This window comes from Felis catus, chromosome B4, assembly GCF_018350175.1.
Source record: "Felis catus isolate Fca126 chromosome B4, F.catus_Fca126_mat1.0, whole genome shotgun sequence".
Lineage (NCBI taxonomy): Eukaryota > Metazoa > Chordata > Mammalia > Carnivora > Felidae > Felis > Felis catus.
Window position 1 is genome coordinate 63,973,915 of NC_058374.1, and position 18,845 is coordinate 63,992,759.

Sequence of the window (18,845 nt, forward strand, 5' to 3'; positions counted from 1 at the left end):
CCAAAATGCCAAGATTTAGTGCAAGCAAGAGAACCAGAGTGTATGAAATGAGAATTATAGTTCAAAAAACAAAGGTTTATATCAGCAGCTATTTTTTTTTTTTAAAGCAGCTTGTAAGTGAACAAATGAAGTTATTTTGTCATAAATATCAGGGGTGGGGGTCCTAGGTGGCTCAGTCAGTTAAGCGACCAACTTCAGCTCAGGTCCTGATCTCACATTCCTGAGTTCGAGCCCTGCGTCGGGCTCTGTGCTGACAGCTCAGAGTCTGCTTCAGATTCTATGTCTCCCTCTCTGTCTGCTCCTCCCCCACTTGTGCTCTCTCTTTCCCTCTCTCTCTCTCAAAAATAAATAAACATTTAAAAAATGTATCAGGGCGCCTGGGTGGCTGGCTCAGGTATGTCCAACTCTTCTTGATTTCGGCTCAGGTCATGATCTCAGGGTGGTGGGATCAAGCCCCATGTCAGGCTCCATGCTCAGAGTGAGATTCTTCCTCTCTCTCTTCCTCTGCCTCTTCCCCTTGCTCTCTCTAATGTAAATTTAGAAAAAAAAATTTTCAACGTTTATTTATTTATTTTTAATTATTATTATATTTTTTTAGAGAGAGAGCGTGTGCGAGTGTGAGAGGGGCACAGAGAGAGGGAGACACAGAATCTGAAGCAGTCTCCAGGCTCTGAGCTATCAGCATAGAGCCCGATGTGGGGCTTGAACCCATGAACTGTGAGATCATGACCTGAGCTGAAGTCTGACACTTAACCAACTGAGCCAGCCAGGTGCCCCAACGTTTATTTATTTTTTGAGAGAGAGAGTGAGAAAGGCAGAAGTGAATGAGGGAGGGGCAGAGACACAGAATCTGAAGCAGACTCCAGGCTCCAAGCTGTCAGCACAGAGCCTGATGCAGGGCTCAAACCCACAAACCGTGAGATTATGACAGCTGAAGTCAGATGCCCAAACAACTGAGCCACCCAGGCACCCCTCTCTAATGTAAATTTTAAAAATATCATTTATTATAGAGGAAATCTAGATTAAAGGCAGGTTTTAAATAGTTTGAAAGCAAAAAGATGGACAAGGCTGTATCATGAAAACAGTAACTATTAACAAAGCTGGAGTGGTTTTACTAAGAGCCGAAATGGGGAATACTTCCTAACTCATTCTGTAAGACCAGTATTACCCTGATGCCCTGATGCCAAATAAAGACACCACATACACACAAAGCTACAGACCTGTATCTCTAGTAAATATGTACTCAAAAATCCTCAACAATACACTAGCAAATCAAATCTAACAACATATAAAAAAGCTCATATGCCATGATCAACTGGGATCTATCCCAGGAATGAAAGGTTGGCTTAACATCTGAAAATGAATTAATGTAATACACTGTATTACTTTCTTATTACTAATGTAATAAATTACTACAACCTTACTGGATTAAAGCAACACAAATTTATTATTATATAGTCAGAATCCAAATTAAGTCTCATTGGGCTAAAATGGATCAGCATTCCTTTTTGGAGGCTCAAGGGAGAGGATTTACCTTTGACTTTTCCAGCTTCTAGAGGCCACCACATTCCTTGCATTCCTCCATATTCAAATGGAACAACATGGGACAGAGTCCCCATGTTGCCATCTCTATGATTCTCCTTCTGCCTCCCTCTTCCATTTACAAAGATTTATGATTACACTGAGCCCACCTAGATAATCCAGGATAATCTCTATTTTAAGGTCAACTGATTAGCAACTTTAGTTCCATTTCCAATCTTATGTAACATAGCATACTCAGGTCCTGTGCATTAAAATGTGGACATCTTTGGGTGGGGGCATCATTCTGCCTATAACATATATATCAATAGACTAAAGGACAAAAGCCACATCATTTCAATAGATGCAGAAAAAGCATTTTACAACACTGATGGTAAAAACATTCAACAAACTGGGAATAGAAGGGAACTTCCTCAACCTGATAAAGAACATCTAGGAAAAAGCTAATACTTAATGATGAGAGACTAATGTTTCCCCACTAAGATGAGAAACAAGATAAGGATGTCTGCTCTTTCCACTTCTATTCAGCATTGCAGTGGAGGTTCTAGCCAAGGAAATTAGGAAAGAAAAAGAAATAAAAGGCATCCATGTTGGTAAGAAAGTAAAACTATTATTACCTGTACATTATATAATACTGTATACAGAATGTCCTAAGGAATACACTAAAAAATTAGAACTAGTAAATGAGTTCAACAAGTCTCTACATACAAGATCAATATACAAAAATCAAATGATTTATATACACTAGCAAGGAACAATCCAAAAATGAAATTAAGAATTCCATTTATGTTACCAATAAAAAAAAATAAAATACTTAGAGATAAATTTAACAAAAGAAGTGAAAAAGTCTGAAAGCTATAAAACATTGTTGAGAGAAATTCAAGATTTAAATAAATGGAAAGACATCTGTGTTCACAGATCAGAAGATAATATTAACATGGCAATACTCCCTAAACTGATTGCAGATTCAATGCAATCTCTCCCAGAATCCCGGTTGCCTTTTTTTTTTTTTTTTTGAAATTGACAAGGGATGCCTGGCTGGCTCAGTAGGTAGGGCATGTGACTCTTGATCTCAGGGTTGTAAGTTTGAGCTCCACGATGGATGTAGAGATTACTTAAAAATAATAAAATCTTTAAAAAAAATTGAGAAGATGATCCTAAAGATGAGGGAGCATGGGGCACACTGAGGGCAAGGTATAGGCTAACAGCACACTCTGCACCCCCCCCCCCCCCCCCCCCCCCCCGTGGAATACGTGTGATATTCCATGGACACTCCTGGCTATCGAAGAACAAAAGGAAAGGGATTTAAGTGCTTGCCATGGTGATGTGGGAAACTAAGGCAAATGAAAAATTAAACTCTCTTACTGCCTACAGCCCACTGACAAGTCCTTGAAACCAGCAGAGTGACCTCCCACTACGAGCTCAGCTGCCTCTAAGATGACACTTTGCTGGGGGCAAAAGAGAATCTTAGCTGAACATTATCCCAACCTCAAGGATCCTGTAAGTCTACTTCCTTTATCTCAACTGCCCCAACATATATGCTGTCAATCATACTTCAAGATTATGGCCTCCTCATATACATCTGAAGGGTTCATGACTGAGGCTTTACTAAACGGTAATAAATGGTGTTTTCCTAACAACAGTTAGCCACCCCCCCCGCCGGGTCCTGGAAACCTTGCTTCCAAAATTTCTTAGAGACTTACACTGTCCCTGACCCTCTCCCAACCTGAGGGTATATAATGAGTTACCGGTCACAACTCCAGTGCAGCTCTTTCTGCCCATGGGTCCTGTCCCTGTGCTTTAATAAAATCACCTTTTTGCACCAAAGATGTCTTCAAGAATTCTTTCTTGGCCGTCAGCTCCAAACCCCAAAACTTCATCACTAATATGTATATGGGAATTCAAGGGACCCAGAACAGCCAGTACAATTTTGAAAAGAAGAACAAAATTGGAAACTATACTTCCCAATTTCCTTTTAGTTGTTTTTAGGATTATTTTGGCATTTTTACTAGTTAGGAATATGTTATCAAACATTATACATACATGTTTGTTTTCTAACTCTATTTGAGTCATTCTTCTGTAGAAATTTATTACTGCACATAAATAAGAGGACACTTTTCCCTCCAATAGTAACCATACAATATATTTTTATGTAATTTAAAGATTTTTGAGGCTAGATGGCAGTATTATATTACTCAAAGTCTCCCCAGGCACCTTTTTCCTGAGAAAATAGAGTATTTAGGACTGTGAGTTTGAACAGGAGGAGTATTTGGTGCCTATGAGTTTATTATGCTCTATGGAGAAACTGGATTCTCTAAGTATTTAGTGATCCCTTGCCAGAACACTGTAGAAACTGTAGGGGAGGAAAAACAATTTCCCCTCTATCCTCTAAGTTCTTGGCTGAGACACTCTTGTAAAAAAAAAAAAAAAAGGCAATTAACCAGAAAAAAAAAAAACAATTTATCAATATGTTTACTTACTTCATGTATGCATGAGAGATACCCAGGGAAAATAAGTAAACTCCCTGAGACAGCCCTAGCCACCACCTCAAATCCCATCTTCAGCTAAAGACAAAAGAAAGATATTGGGGTGGAGTGGGCAGGCCAATTATAGGAAGTTACTAGAAAAAGCACAGTAAGGAGTAAAAGGTAAGATTTGCTATACACATTTAGATTGGTGTCTCCTCCATTGGTAAGATTCTCTTGGATTTAGAGTTACCCTTTTCCTTCCCGGTGTAGAGGGGGAGATCCTTACAGATGGAGATTTCCTTTATAAATGCAAGTTTCTCTTACAAGAGGATAACTTCTCCATTTTCAGAGCTCTCTGGTTGTCTGCTGTTTCTCAGACACAATCAGCTCAAAAAAAAAAATCCTTATCCTAAAGAAGTATATTTTGGGGTGGCATGTTCTGTCACCCTTTAAAACACAAACTCTCAACATTGAAAAAGACTCAAAACGTCATCAAACCAATCCCACTGCTGTTGCTTGATGTCACTCTCCTATTTCCCTCCCTTTTCTAGTAACAGTTAAGCCTCTTGACACTGTCGGCTCAGGAAATTGCTCTGTTGGGGAAAGAATTAGAGACTGAATCAGGTGACCTAGGTTTTTTACTCCCAGTTCTACTATCAAATGTTTCCACTTAAATTCATTCTCTGTTCCCTTATCCTTAAAACAAGGGTGTTGTATAGATGAAGTCTAAGGAAGCTTCTACCATCTCTCAAAATCTATGACTAACATAGTTGGAGGCCACTTTTTGAAAGAGATGCATGGCAGGGGCTTTTAAAGCACCAAGAAAAAGAAGAAACTGTGGGAAATATAAATTAATGAATGTTTTCAAATGATCAAGGAAGATGTAATTTAGATATTTTTGTAGAATACACAGTGAAAAAGGTGAGGCTGGCAGATTTTTACAAACAATAGTTCTAATGCTTCAAGGTTCTAATGCTTCATTTGTGTCTGGCAGCAAGAAGTTCTGTCATGCGTGGGGCTGGGGCAGGTGGGGATCGCCCGGGTGGCTCAGTCAGTTAAGCCCTTAAGCATCAGACTTCAGCTCAGGCGAACTCAGGCTCAAGTGATCTCAGGGAGTTCAAGCCCCCTGTCAGGCTCTGTGCTGACAGCCTGGAGCCTGCTTTGGATTCTGTGTCTCCCTCTCTCTGCCCCTCCCCTGCACACACACACACACACACACACACACACACACACACACACACACACTCTTTCTCTCTTTCAAAATAAGTAATAAAAACATTTTAAAAACATTTAAAAAAAAGTTCTATCATGTGGGATTGGTAATGGATGTGAGAAGTCAGAACCCCCACCTTTGCTACATAAATAACCGCTTATGCGCCCCACCCTAACCGCTTTCATTTCGCTTCTGTAAAACCGCTTATGCGCCCCACCCTAGCCGGAAAGTCCCCAGCCGCTACGCAACCCGGGCCCCGAGTTGCATCAGCCGCTTCGCAACCCGGGCTCCGAGTTGCATCAGCCGAAAGAAACTTCATTTCCCAAGCTTCCCCGGGACGAAATTACCCACAACCCCAACCACCACCGAGCAGAGAGCCTATCGCCAGCCTGTATGCAAATGTAACTCAAAATGGTATAAAAGACCTGTAACCCCGTTTATCGGGGCTCTCCCGCTTTCCAACACTGGGGAGCCCTGGTGCACCAGTAAAGACTCTCTGCCGACGTCGGAGTGCCGTGTGGTTCTTTGCGCCAACTCTCATTCCATAGGGCTTAGGAGCTTGGCTCCTAACATTTGGTGCATTGGCCGGGAATCGAGGGAAGGCGAGAGAGCCCCGGCCCCGTCGGTGGATGACTCTCCGGCCCGGGCCACTGACGGACTGACTGAAGACAGACTTCTGTGCCTTTGTCTGCACACAGGTATTGTGTTCTATGTTTTGTCTCTGAACTGTGAATTCTGAGGCCGGCCGGCCACCTCCGTAGGAGTGTTGAAGGAGGACAGACGTGTCCTGAACCTTCACACCCCAGCCCCGAGGGACGCCTCGGTGGTGTTTGTAGGGGAGAACTGACAAGTTCGTCAGACTCCCCAAATCCGTAGGCAGGCCTCCCCTGCCATCTGAATCTGAATACTGGCCGCGGCTCCTTGGTTGTTGTCTAGTCTGTGTTGTCTGGTCTGTGTCAACATTGTAGTCATCTTTGTGTATGTGTGTGTAAGTGTGCTGGTGTGGACGCGTGGACAGGACAGGACGACACAGCCATGGGACAGACATTGACTACTCCTCTAACTTTGACTCTGACTCATTTCTCGGACGTCCAAGCAAGAGCTCACAATCTTTCCCTTGAGGTTCGGAAAGGTCGATGGCGAACTTATTGTTCATCAGAGTGGCCCACCCTATCCGTAGGGTGGCCCCGGGACGGGACTTTTGACCTCTCTATTATATTACAGGTTAAGACGAAGGTAATGGATCCCGGACCACAAGGTCATCCAGATCAAGTAGCCTATATCCTCACTTGGGAGGATCTCATTCGGAATCCTCCGGCATGGATGAAACCCTTCCTCCCTTCCTGCCCCCTATCTCAATCTACCCTTCTTCCCCTGAAAACCTCAAAAGACCGTGCCTCAACCCAAGCTTCAGACCTGCCCAAACCAGTTCTTCCTGATAAGTCCCAAAAGGACCCTCTTCTCCTAGACGCTTTGTCCTCGCCGCCCTACAACCCCCTCTTACAGCCTCCACCCTATAATCCGCCCCTGGCCCCCGCCTTGACCCCGGTGGCCCCTACTTCCCTTCCTGCCTCCAGTTCCTCCTCCCCCTCCCCAATTTCTTCCCCCGCCTCCGTCTCCGGCGATCAGACGACCCGAACGGCCCTCCCACTTGGCAATCTTCCCTGTTTCCTCTCCGGACTGTCAACCGGACTATCCAGTATTGGCCATTTTCTGCATCTGATCTTTACAATTGGAAAACTCATAACCCTTCCTTTTCCCAAGAACCCCAGGCCCTAACCTCACTGATAGAATCTATCCTCCTCACACACCAGCCCACCTGGGACGACTGCCAGCAGCTCCTACAGGTCCTTTTGACTACAGAGGAAAGGCAACAAGTTCTCCTGGAGGCTTTCCAACCCAGCTCCCCAACGAAATAGATGAGGGGTTTCCCCTCACCCGCCCGGACTGGGACTATGAAACGGCTCCAGGTAGGGAGAGTCTCCGAATCTATCGCCAGGCTCTGTTGGCGGGTCTCAAGGGGGCAGGGAACGGCCCACCAATTTGGCCAAGGTAAGGACCATAATTCAAGGAAAAAAGGAAAGCTCCAACGGCTAGATGGGATTCAAACCTATGGGTTGCAGGAACTAGTTAGGGAGGCAGAAAAGGTATATAACAAGAGGGAAACTCCAGAAGAAAAGGAGGCTAGGCTAGCAAAAGAGCAGGAAGCACGGGAGGAACGAAGAGATCGAAAGAGAGATAAACATCTAACAAAAATCCTGGCAGCTGTAGTGACAGAAAATAGAACAGGAAAGTCAGGGGAAACGAAGAGGCGGCCCAAAATAGAAAAAGACCAATGTGCCTATTGCAAAGAGCGCGGGCACTGAATCAAAGACTGCCCTAAGCGCCTTAGAGACTCAAAGAAATCTACCCCCATACTCACCTTGGGCGAAGAGAGAGAGTAGGGGCGTCAGGGCTCTGGAGCCCCCCCGAGCCCCGGCTAACTTTATCTGTAGGGGGGCATCCCACCACCTTCCTGGTGGACAAGGGAGCTCAACACTCGGTCTTAACCAAGGCAAATGGGCCTCTGTCCTCGCGTACCTCCTGGGTCCAAGGAGCGACAGGAAAAAAAATTCACAAATGGACTAACCGCCGCACGGTTGACTTAGGGCAAGGGACGGTGACACACTCCTTTCTGGTGGTACCCGAATGCCCGTACCCCCTTCTGGGACGAGACCTCCTAACCAAGCTTGGAGCCCAGATACACTTCTCCGAAACAGGGGCCCAAGTGCTAAACCGGGATGGCCAGCCTATCCAAGTCTTAACTGTGTCCTTACAAGACGAACACAGACTTTTTGAAACCCCGGTCACCACTAACCTCCTCGAAGCCTGGCTGCAGGACTTTCCCCAGGCCTGGGCAGAAACGGGAGGACTCGGTCGAGCCAAATGCCAGGCCCCAATCATAACTGACCTAAAGCCCACGGCAATGCCTGTATCTATCAGGCAGTATCCCATGAGCAAGGAGGCTCATATGGGCATTCAGCCACACATTACCAGATTTCTAGAGCTTGGGGTCCTGCGACCTTGCCGCTCACCTTGGAACACCCCTCTCTTACCAGTGAAAAAACCTGGTACTCGGGACTACAGGCCTGTCCAAGACTTAAGGGAGGTCAACAAAAGGACTATGGATATCCATCCTACGGTCCCCAATCCCTATAACTTGCTCAGTACCCTGAGCCCAGACCGCACCTGGTACACAGTACTGGACCTAAAAGATGCATTCTTTTGCTTACCCTTGGCCCCCCAGAGCCAAGAACTGTTTGCTTTCGAATGGAGGGACCCTAAACGAGGAATCTCAGGCCAATTAACCTGGACCCGCTTACCCCAAGGGTTCAAAAACTCCCCCACTCTCTTTGATGAGGCTCTCCACAGGGACCTAACTGACTTCCGGACTCAACACCCAGAAGTAACTCTACTCCAATACGTGGATGACCTTCTTCTGGCCGCCCCCACAAAGGAAGCCTGCATACAAGGTACCAAACATCTGCTTCGAGAATTGGGAGACAAAGGATACCGGGCATCCGCCAAGAAGGCCCAGATCTGCCAAACCAAGGTAACCTACCTGGGGTACATACTGAGTGAGGGGAAAAGATGGCTCACCCCTGGGCGAATAGAAACTGTGGCTCGCATTCCGCCACCCCAGAGCCCCAGAGAGGTACGTGAATTCCTGGGAACTGCTGGGTTCTGTCACTTATGGATACCTGGGTTCGCTGAGCTAGCCGCCCCCCTCTATGCCCTCACGAAAGAGAGTGCACCCTTCACCTGGCAGGAAAAACATCAGTCAGCCTTTGAGGCCCTAAAAGAGGCCCTCCTTTCCGCCCCGGCTCTCGGGTTGCCAGACACCTCCAAGCCCTTTACCCTCTTCATAGACGAGAAACAAGGAATTGCCAAAGGAGTTCTAACCCAAAAATTAGGGCCCTGGAAGAGACCAGTAGCATACCTGTCCAAAAAGTTGGACCCTGTGGCAGCGGGGTGGCCCCCATGTCTTCGTATCATGGCAGCCACTGCTATGCTGGTCAAGGACTCTGCCAAATTAACCCTTGGACAGCCACTAACTGTTATCACCCCGCATGCTTTAGAGGCCATAGTGCGGCAACCACCAGACCGATGGATAACCAACGCACGCCTAACTCACTACCAGGCCCTCCTACTGGACACAGACCGCGTCCAATTTGGACCTCCGGTTACCTTGAACCCTGCCACGTTGCTACCGGCACCGAAAGACCAACAGAGCGCACACGATTGCCGGCAAGTACTGGCTGAGACCCATGGGACACGGGAAGATCTTAAAGATCAAGAGCTCCCAGATGCGGATCACTCTTGGTATACGGACGGGAGCAGTTACATCGACTCAGGTACCCGGAGGGCGGGAGCGGCGGTAGTAGATGGCCACCACATCATATGGGCACAATCACTACCTCCTGGCACGTCTGCCCAAAAGGCTGAGCTGATAGCACTCACCAAGGCCCTAGAGCTATCCGAAGGGAAAAAGGCTAACATATATACAGATAGCCGATATGCCTTTGCAACGGCTCATACACATGGGAGTATTTATGAAAGAAGGGGCCTACTAACCTCAGAAGGAAAAGAAATTAAAAATAAAGCTGAAATCATTGCATTATTAAAGGCCCTTTTTCTTCCCCGGAGAGTAGCCATAATTCATTGCCCCGGGCATCAGAAAGGACAAGACCCAATTGCAACAGGAAATAGACAGGCAGACCAAGTAGCCAGGCAAGTCGCTGTGGCAGAAACGTTGACTTTGACCACAAAGCTTGAAGAAACCAATCTTACGACCAACAAATATGCTTACACCCCAGAAGACCAGGAAGAGGCAAAGGCCATAGGGGCTATACTGAATCAGGACACTAAAGACTGGGAAAAAGAAGGAAAGATAGTCCTTCCCCGAAAGGAAGCCCTAGCAATGATCCAACAAATGCACGCCTGGACACATTTAAGTAATCGGAAGCTGAAGTCACTGATTGAAAAGACTGACTTCTTAATCCCTAAGGCAGGCACCCTCATAGAACAGGTGACCTCCGCCTGTAAGGTCTGTCAACAGGTAAACGCTGGGGCTACCCGAGTGCCAGAAGGAAAACGGACTCGTGGTAACCGCCCAGGAGTCTATTGGGAAATAGATTTTACTGAAGTAAAGCCTCACTATGCGGGGTATAAGTACCTATTAGTGTTTGTAGACACCTTTTCAGGATGGGTAGAAGCCTACCCCACCCGACAGGAAACGGCACACGTGGTAGCCAAGAAGATTTTAGAAGAAATCTTCCCCAGATTTGGACTTCCCAAGGTAATCGGGTCAGATAACGGGCCGGCCTTCGTTTCCCAGGTAAGTCAGGGGCTCGCCAGGACACTGGGGATTAATTGGAAATTACACTGTGCATATAGGCCCCAGAGCTCAGGACAGGTAGAAAGAATGAATAGAACAATAAAAGAGACCCTTACTAAATTGACCTTAGAGACTGGCTTAAAAGATTGGAGACGCCTCCTATCTCTGGCCTTGTTAAGAGCCAGAAATACGCCCAACCGTTTCGGGCTCACCCCGTATGAAATCCTTTATGGGGGACCCCCCCCTTTGTCAACCTTGCTCAATTCCTTCTCCCCCTCCGATCCTAAGACTGATTTACAGGCCCGACTAAAAGGGCTGCAAGCGGTGCAGGCCCAAATCTGGACACCCCTGGCCGAACTGTACCGGCCAGGACATCCACAAACTAGCCACCCATTTCAGGTAGGAGACTCCGTGTACGTCCGGCGGCACCGCTCTCAAGGATTGGAGCCTCGTTGGAAGGGACCTTACATCGTCCTGCTGACCACGCCCACCGCAGCATTCACCACCGGAGCTACAGGCCTAGGTGTCTCCGTCACCCAGTATACAAAATTATCCCATCAGTTAATATCTGATGTCCAAGTCTTATCCGGTACCATACAAGATTTACAAGACCAGGTAGACTCGTTAGCTGAAGTAGTTCTCCAAAATAGGAGGGGACTGGATCTACTGACGGCAGAACAAGGAGGAATTTGTTTAGCCTTACAAGAAAAATGCTGTTTTTATGCTAACAAGTCAGGAATTGTTAGAGATAAAATAAGAACCCTACAAGAAGAATTACAAAAACGCAGGGAAAGCCTGGCATCCAACCCTCTCTGGACCGGGCTGCAGGGCTTTCTTCCGTACCTCCTACCTCTCCTGGGACCCCTACTCACCCTCCTACTCATACTAACCATTGGGCCATGCGTTTTCAGTCGCCTCATGGCCTTCATTAATGATAGACTTAATGTTGTACATGCCATGGTGCTGGCCCAGCAATACCAAGCACTCAAAGCTGAGGAAGAAGCTCAGGATTGAGCTTCCGGGACAAAAGCAGGGGGGAATGAGAAGTCAGAACCCCCACCTTTGCTACATAAATAACCGCTTATGCGCCCCACCCTAACCGCTTTCATTTCGCTTCTGTAAAACCGCTTATGCGCCCCACCCTAGCCGGAAAGTCCCCAGCCGCTACGCAACCCGGGCCCCGAGTTGCATCAGCCGCTTCGCAACCCGGGCTCCGAGTTGCATCAGCCGAAAGAAACTTCATTTCCCAAGCTTCCCCGGGACGAAATTACCCACAACCCCAACCACCACCGAGCAGAGAGCCTATCGCCAGCCTGTATGCAAATGTAACTCAAAATGGTATAAAAGACCTGTAACCCCGTTTATCGGGGCTCTCCCGCTTTCCAACACTGGGGAGCCCTGGTGCACCAGTAAAGACTCTCTGCCGACGTCGGAGTGCCGTGTGGTTCTTTGCGCCAACTCTCATTCCATAGGGCTTAGGAGCTTGGCTCCTAACAGATGAATAAATAAGGAGAAGGAATGGGGCACCTGGGTGGCGCAGTCGGTTAAGTGTCCGACTTCAGCCAGGTCACGATCTCGTGGTCTGTGAGTTCGAGCCCCGCGTCGGGCTCTGTGCTGACAGCTCAGAGCCTGGAGCCTGTTTCCAATTCTGTGTCTCCCTCTCTCTCTGCCCCTCCCCCGTTCATGCTCTGTCTCTCTCTGTCCCAAAATAAATAAACATTGAAAAAAAATTAAAAAAAAGTAGAAGGAAACAATAATATAGGGTTTAGAAAAAGTAAAATACAAAATAAAGGAGTTGTCCTTTAAGCAAGGAATCAACTTTAATTAAAGGAAACTCTGAAGCAAAACACTTGGGTCTTAAAATATATATATTTTTAAGTTTATTTATTTATTTTTAAAGAGATTGAGAGAGAGAGAGGGCAAGCGAGTATGAGCTGGGGAGGGGCCGAAAGACAGGGAGACAGAGAATCCCAAGCAGGCTCTGTGCTGTCAGCAGAGTCTGATGAGAGGCTGGAACTCATGAATTAGGAGATAATGACCTGAGCTGAAACCAAGAGTTGGTTGCTTAACTGACTGAGCCACACAGGTGCCCCGTAAAATACTTTTGTTTTGGGCTCTATGTGGTAAATCGTGACATATTTATGATCCAGGAATTGAAGTAAAGAACTTCCTTGTATAGTAATCAGGATGAAACATATTCTCACATGTGACTAAAATTTGGGTCAGTTCAATAAAAAGTGGCAGATTTCCTGTTGGATTTTCCTGTCTTTCAGTGTAATACATAAATTAATCTAGTGCTGTCTCATTGCTTTATTGCCCTTCTAAAATCTAAACCTCCATGCCTGCAAATACTGTGAAACTGAAATGCATGTCTGTTGTAGATTAGTAAAGGTGTATGAGTTGAACTTACTGATAATCATTGCAGACATAATTGAATTAAAAATAGTTTAATAAGTTGTAAAATTATTTTCCTGCCTCCATAACATGTATAAAAAATATATTATGTGAAAGAACAAAATTCAACCGAGTAAATTATTGGCTTTATTAATCGGTTCATTAATCAGGCTGCATCCCATCTAGCAAGTAGAGGGGAGTTCTAAGGAGTTGTACAAAATGGAAGATTTTTATAGGAAGGAGAGTAAGGCAAGAACTTATTAGCAAAAGAAAAGAAAGGATTGGTTCAGGCAAGTTCACCTTCTCATAGGAGGAAAGGCAAGGAAGGGGTCTTATTAGGTGGATTATCTCATCTTTCTTTGGGGGATGAAGAGGGCCCATATGACAGATTACCTCAGTGGTGCTGACCAGAAAACTCACATTGATTGGCTTAAAATTTCACTCTTGGAGAAGTTGAAACTTCAGTTAAGTCTTAGTTTGCTGTACTGGGGCAAGTGACTCTACCTTTGGCCTGTGGCTTTCTAACAATCATAATTTACGATATTTTAAATAACAGCATAGTTTTTTTTCTTTTCTCTTCTGCAGTAATAAAATCAGCGTGTTTCTAAGTTTCAAGACCCAATTTATAATGTGGAGTTCTGTTATAGTTTGACCGTAAGGTTAAGAAAATTTAAATATACTAAGAATTATAGTAGAGAAGATAAACCTATTAATTGAGGGAATTTGATGAGAAACTACAGCAGACACTGCCAATTTTGGGGTCTGCTTACTTTGAGGTTAACATTATAATTGAACATACATGTGCATATATGTTTTAATGGAAAATAAATCATATTATCTTATATATTCATATATAAGCAACCACATAGATATACGAGCATGAAAAAAAAATGTTATATAATGTGTCACATGAAAGACAAAAAACTTTCATTTACCAGGCCAAGAAATTCTTTGGAGAAAAAATAAATAAAAATTAAATATAAAGTGAATATATTACCTCAGTTTATTCTCATTCAATGACAGCAGCAAAAATATACAATGGTTGTAGTGCCGACAGGAAAGGGGGAAGAGTAGAGATGATCTGGGTAGCTGAAAAACTTCAGCTTCTTCTCTTTATAAACCTTTATTAATAAAACCATGGTATATGAACTCTTTTGCATTATTATCAGATCTCCCAATTTTATGTCTGACAATTATACTCAAGGGAAAGCTGAGGTGCACAAAAGTGTTCTGTGCTAAAAAATCTTGGGAAATGCCTGCATAAAGAAAGTTAAATAAGATTCTTACCTATAGTGTTTCTCAGAGTCTTTGATAAATTAAAATTCATTATAGTGGTATATTGCATTTCTCAAACTTTTTGGACATATAAACACTTTTAGTTCTATGCTATTGTTGGAGAAGAAAAATTTCCCTCTACCCTTCAAGATTTTTCTGGCTGATCTATGAATTAAATTGACATGACATAGATTAACAGGAGAAAATAAAATTTAATTTCCACGTATGGAGGTCTCATAGATATGGGACCTAACAAGTGACCAAGACAGGCAGCTTTTATACTTTTTTGACAGAGAAACAAATTTGTGGGGAACTGACAGGAAAAAGAAAACTTATGTTTGGGAGCTTGAATTAATAAGGAATTCTAAACAGAATTTGGGCTGGGGTAGTAAATAAGTAAAAAAACAAGGTTTGTTTACATAGGCTTCTTAGGTCCTGAATTCTGCATCTCTGATGATAAGGATGTCTTTCTATCTCCTGGTACAGGGAGGGTACCTTTCACATGGGAGATTTGTTTCCTGCTTTCTAGAGACAAAAGACGGTCAGAGTGTTCTTGCACGGGCTGTTTCTTAAGTAACTTTACTTTTTATTTTTATTTTTTTAAAACTTTTATTTATTTTTGAGAGAGAGAGAGAAAGAGAGAGCTCAAGGGGTAGAGGGGCAGAGAGACAGGGAATCAGAGGATGTGAAGTGGGCTCTGTGCTGATAGCAGAGAGCCGGATGCAGGGCTCAAAGTCATGAACTGTGAGACCATGACCTGAGCTGAAGTTAAATACTTAACTGACTGAGCCATCCAGGTGCCCCTCTTAAGTAACTTTAATTCAAAATAATAAATATGCTCCAGGGCATATTTTTGGGTGGTCTGCCCTGAGCCCAACACTATACCTATGGTATTTTCTAGAACACCATACTATACCAGGTCACTGTAGTAAGTTTAAGGGATTTCAGGGTAGAGCAAGGAAAAAGATATGACCACACGGTGGCAGTAGGACACAACGAGCTTTATTTGGGCAGTGCTTTGACAGATTTGTTCGCAGAAGTCCCTCACAACATAAGACCTTCCAAAGACAACAGTGTGTGTGTGTGTGTCTGTCTGTCTGTGTGTGTGGTGGTGGTGGGGCACTACTGAGAAGAGAAGGAGGGTAAGGCAACTCTCAGAGGACAGGAGAGGAGGTTTAGGTCTAATGATGTTGCTCAGCATCAAGATAAGGAGTCTCTGGGTCAGAGAGTTCCAAAAGGCAAGGGGGTCTTTCACACCCCTAGGTTTCATCTTATCTATGGTGGTAGATGTTGAATGAAGTTTTTCAGGGTATGCAAAGCAGGCAAGCTCTGGAGGGCTAAAAATCTTCTTCTTCTTTTAAAAATTTATTTTATTTTATTTATTTTATTTTATTTATTAATTTTTTAATTGTTTTAAAATTTAAGTTTATTTATTTATTTTGAGAAAGATTAGATAGCACAAGCAGGGGGAGGGGAAGAGAGAAGGAGAGACAGAATCCCAAGCAGGCTTTACGCCATCAGCACAGAATCTGATGTGGGGCTTAAACTCACGAACTGTGAAATCATGACCTGAGCTGAGATAAGAGTCGGCCACTTGGGGCGCCTGTGTGGCTCAGTCAGTTAAGCATCCAACTTCGGCTCAGGTCACGATCTCAAAATTCCTGAGTTTGAGTCCTGCGTTGGGCTCTGTGCTGACAGCTCAGAGCCTGGAGGCTGCTTCAGATTCTGTGTCTCCCTCTCTCTCTGCCCCTCCCTTGCTCACATTCTGTCTCTCTCTCAAAAATAAATAAATGTTAAAACAATTAAAAAAAAAAAGAGTCAGATGCTTAACTGATTGCACCACCCATGTACCCCCTTTATTTTTTTTATTTTAGAGAGAGTGTGTGAGTTGGGGAGAAGGACAGAGGGAGAGAAAGAATTCCAAGCAGTCTCCTCATTCAGCGTGTAGCCCAATGAGGGGCTTGATCCTATGACCCTGGGATCATGACCTGAGCTGAAATCAAGAGTCAGACACTCAACCAACTGAGCTACCCAGGCCCCCCCAAGATCTGCTTTCTTAGCCTGTATTTAAAACCATTGGATAAACAAAGATTCAGTGCTGGTGGGCTTTTGAACTAACAGTCCCAATTTGATGTGAAGAAGTAAACAACATAGAAGTCATCTTTGGTTCATTTACATAACAGTAACATAGTTGGTAAATGCTGGCCTAGATAATCTTCCAGGTCAAACTATAGTTATTTTATCCCAAGTATTTTGAACTTCTGTCATTTTAATGTCTACTTTCACTTCCAGTAGTCACATGAAAATATAAGAAGTGATTTGAAAGGGATATTTGTTCCTGCTCCAAATGCTGAAGTTAACTGATAACTGTTTTTTTTTTACTGTAAAGCAATGGTTCTCAAAGTGTGGTCTGCAGATCCTCCAGTCAGACCTTTTTAGGATTGTGAGCTAAACTAGTCATTTTATTCATGGCACACCATTTTTATTTGAAAGAATAACTGTTAGCCTAAGGTTATTCAGACTTGGGCGCTTCTCAGACGATTTCTTGAAAAAGAGCGAAATGAACCTATCACTTCAAAGAAAACAAGTGACAGAATTTGTTGGCAATGAAAAATTTTAGCATCCAAGTGAATTTTGGAAAATTTGTAGCTGCCACTATGATCTTGACAACCACCCAATGGTGATATTAACAAATGTGACTTTTTTTGTCTGATGAAATGTGTCAACATTGGAAGATCTGTATTACTAACAGAACCAATATTGTCTACACTGCCAATGCATGACATTACAAAATCATGTATGGGTAAAAGATCAAAGATCTAATCAAATGCAAGACAGACCAATGGATTGTAATGTAAGTATATAAAAATTTCATTAATATGTTTTCATTTCCTACACTGCAATTAACCTTTAAGAAACTACCAGTTACTGAGTTTTGGGGTAATATCAAAGAAGAGCATCCACAGGGTAACCAGAAAGATAATGACGGTAAAATGAGCAACAGTTGATTTTATGACATGTTGTCTAGCCAAGTTATCCTGAGACAAATATAACAGAACATTAAAATAGAACTATTTCAGCTAATGTTCCAGGACTATAGTTACCAGCTACTCTCTGATTCTAGTGAGATTCCAGACCACGTATACATGACTTGAAAATGCTTGGCTAAAATCTGATTTTGGAATTCATGGCACTTCATCCATTCAAAGATACGAAAGTGTTAAAGTTAGAAGGGATGGAGAGTAGGAAGTTGAAGAAAGGATTTCTTTGAAGACAGCTGTGACTGGAGTTCTAGAAAGAAGCCTGGAGGTGCTTGCTTTTCCCTTCAAGCCTAGTGAGAGGAAATTCTAAGGAGATCAGTCGGTGAGTCTGATATGTCCCTTGGAGCTTGGGGGACACAGGACACCAATATCAGACCCATATCTGAGAAAAATAAAGGACAAAAAGCTATGGTGAGAGTCTATACAGCTAAAGAGAAGACTGGGTTGGGAAGTACCCACACTCTCATTGCTGAAAGTATGTTTCCTGTGGACAGAGGTGGGCTGCCATGGGTTTGCCTTATATTCTGCTCATGAAAGCAACTGAGATAAGTTAGGAAACCTGAAACAGAGAAAGACTGAAGATATATGCTGGATTCCTGGGGATAGAGAAAGAAAACAGTAGCTACTAGCCAGAAGAGGCACCATGGCTTAAATCAAGAGAACTGCAGATAGGAGATATATGCAGTGATGGGGGTGGGTAGTAGGAAGTGGGCCCTGAAGAACCTCAAAAGTGCCCCACTGTTGACAGAGTACAGATCAGCTCTCCACAGGCCTGGAGTGCTGATATTCAGTCACAGTAGCACTGATAAGTAAGCCTTTTCTTTCCCTTCCCTCTGTTCCTGCTTATCCCAGGCCCACCCTGTACTAACATTGGTGGGATCAGAAACTGCAGTGGGCAAGCTGGGGGTAGGAAGAAAACTGAGGGCTGGTAAAAGAGAGGAACTAACAATGTCTGCTTACCCACTGCAGGCCAAATCTGAGCTGACCAGAGGAGCAAAAGCTTTCACTTGAACTTGTTTAGAGTACTGCATGGATTGAAGACGTTTTAGTTACCGAAATGAGAGGTTTCAGTGATAAGAAATGACAAGGCATTTTAACTCTCTGAGAATGATAAGAAAAGCCAATGGCACCTGGGATTTCATCTGGCAGTAGGGAAAATCTGCTCTTTAGAGCAGATTTGTAATTAAGTAGTGTGAGGAAAACAGAGTGACTATGAGTACCCCTTGCTTATTCAATCTATTGATCAAATGCACACATAGCTCAGGGGGTAGATTTACACACTTAGATTGTTATTCTGGAAAGATTATCAAAGATTGCTGTTATTTCATTCCATATTCTGTGGTCTTCTCTACCTTAAAATAAGAGCCTACTTGTTAGAATACATTTTTTTTTGCCTTATTTGATAACCAGAGAACCTCTGTTTGCCTTCTCACAACCCCCAGGATAATGTACGCAGGTACCAATCCCCTGCACTCAGTCCCATGAGTTTTTCTTGCTCTAAGTGATTTTTTAAAAATTATTATTACTAATTTTAATAG

The 18,845-nt window shown here is 43.9% G+C and overlaps 2 protein-coding genes across 5 annotated transcripts in view; one reads left to right on the forward strand and one right to left on the reverse strand.

The window, feature by feature from the left end:
* The window catches only part of AMN1 (antagonist of mitotic exit network 1 homolog), a 58,034-nt gene that overhangs the window by 2,682 nt on the left and 36,507 nt on the right, over positions 1–18,845 (reverse strand). For 2 of the 4 annotated variants that reach the window (XM_045061631.1, XM_045061632.1), the window contains 2 exons: positions 14,686–14,791; positions 13,977–14,112 (listed from right to left, as the gene is read on the reverse strand). The exons of 1 other annotated variant lie outside the window; for it this stretch is intronic. In XM_045061631.1, coding sequence (XP_044917566.1) covers positions 14,091–14,112; positions 14,686–14,791 — 128 coding nt within the window. In that variant the 3' untranslated portion in view covers positions 13,977–14,090. Of the gene's footprint in view, positions 1–13,976; positions 14,113–14,685; positions 14,792–18,845 lie in introns of those variants that run through there. One more of the 4 variants, XM_045061630.1, reaches the window with a different exon arrangement.
* On the forward strand, positions 5,973–11,959 carry LOC123386567 (syncytin-1-like). Its single transcript, XM_045061633.1, has 2 exons — positions 5,973–7,190; positions 10,997–11,959. Exons 1-2 carry the CDS (start codon positions 7,140–7,142, stop codon positions 11,609–11,611), a joined length of 666 nt encoding a protein of 221 aa, XP_044917568.1. The 5' UTR covers positions 5,973–7,139; the 3' UTR covers positions 11,612–11,959.

Excerpts from the sequence above, each read along its gene's own strand:
- LOC123386567 (XM_045061633.1), top strand. The coding sequence starts at position 7,140 with ATGAGGGGTTTCCCCTCACCCGCCCGGACTGGGACTATGAAACGGCTC. Across the intron at positions 7,191-10,996 it reads GGACTATGAAACGGCTCCAG|GTAGGAGACTCCGTGTACGT; the intron begins GTAGGGAGAGTC and ends CACCCATTTCAG.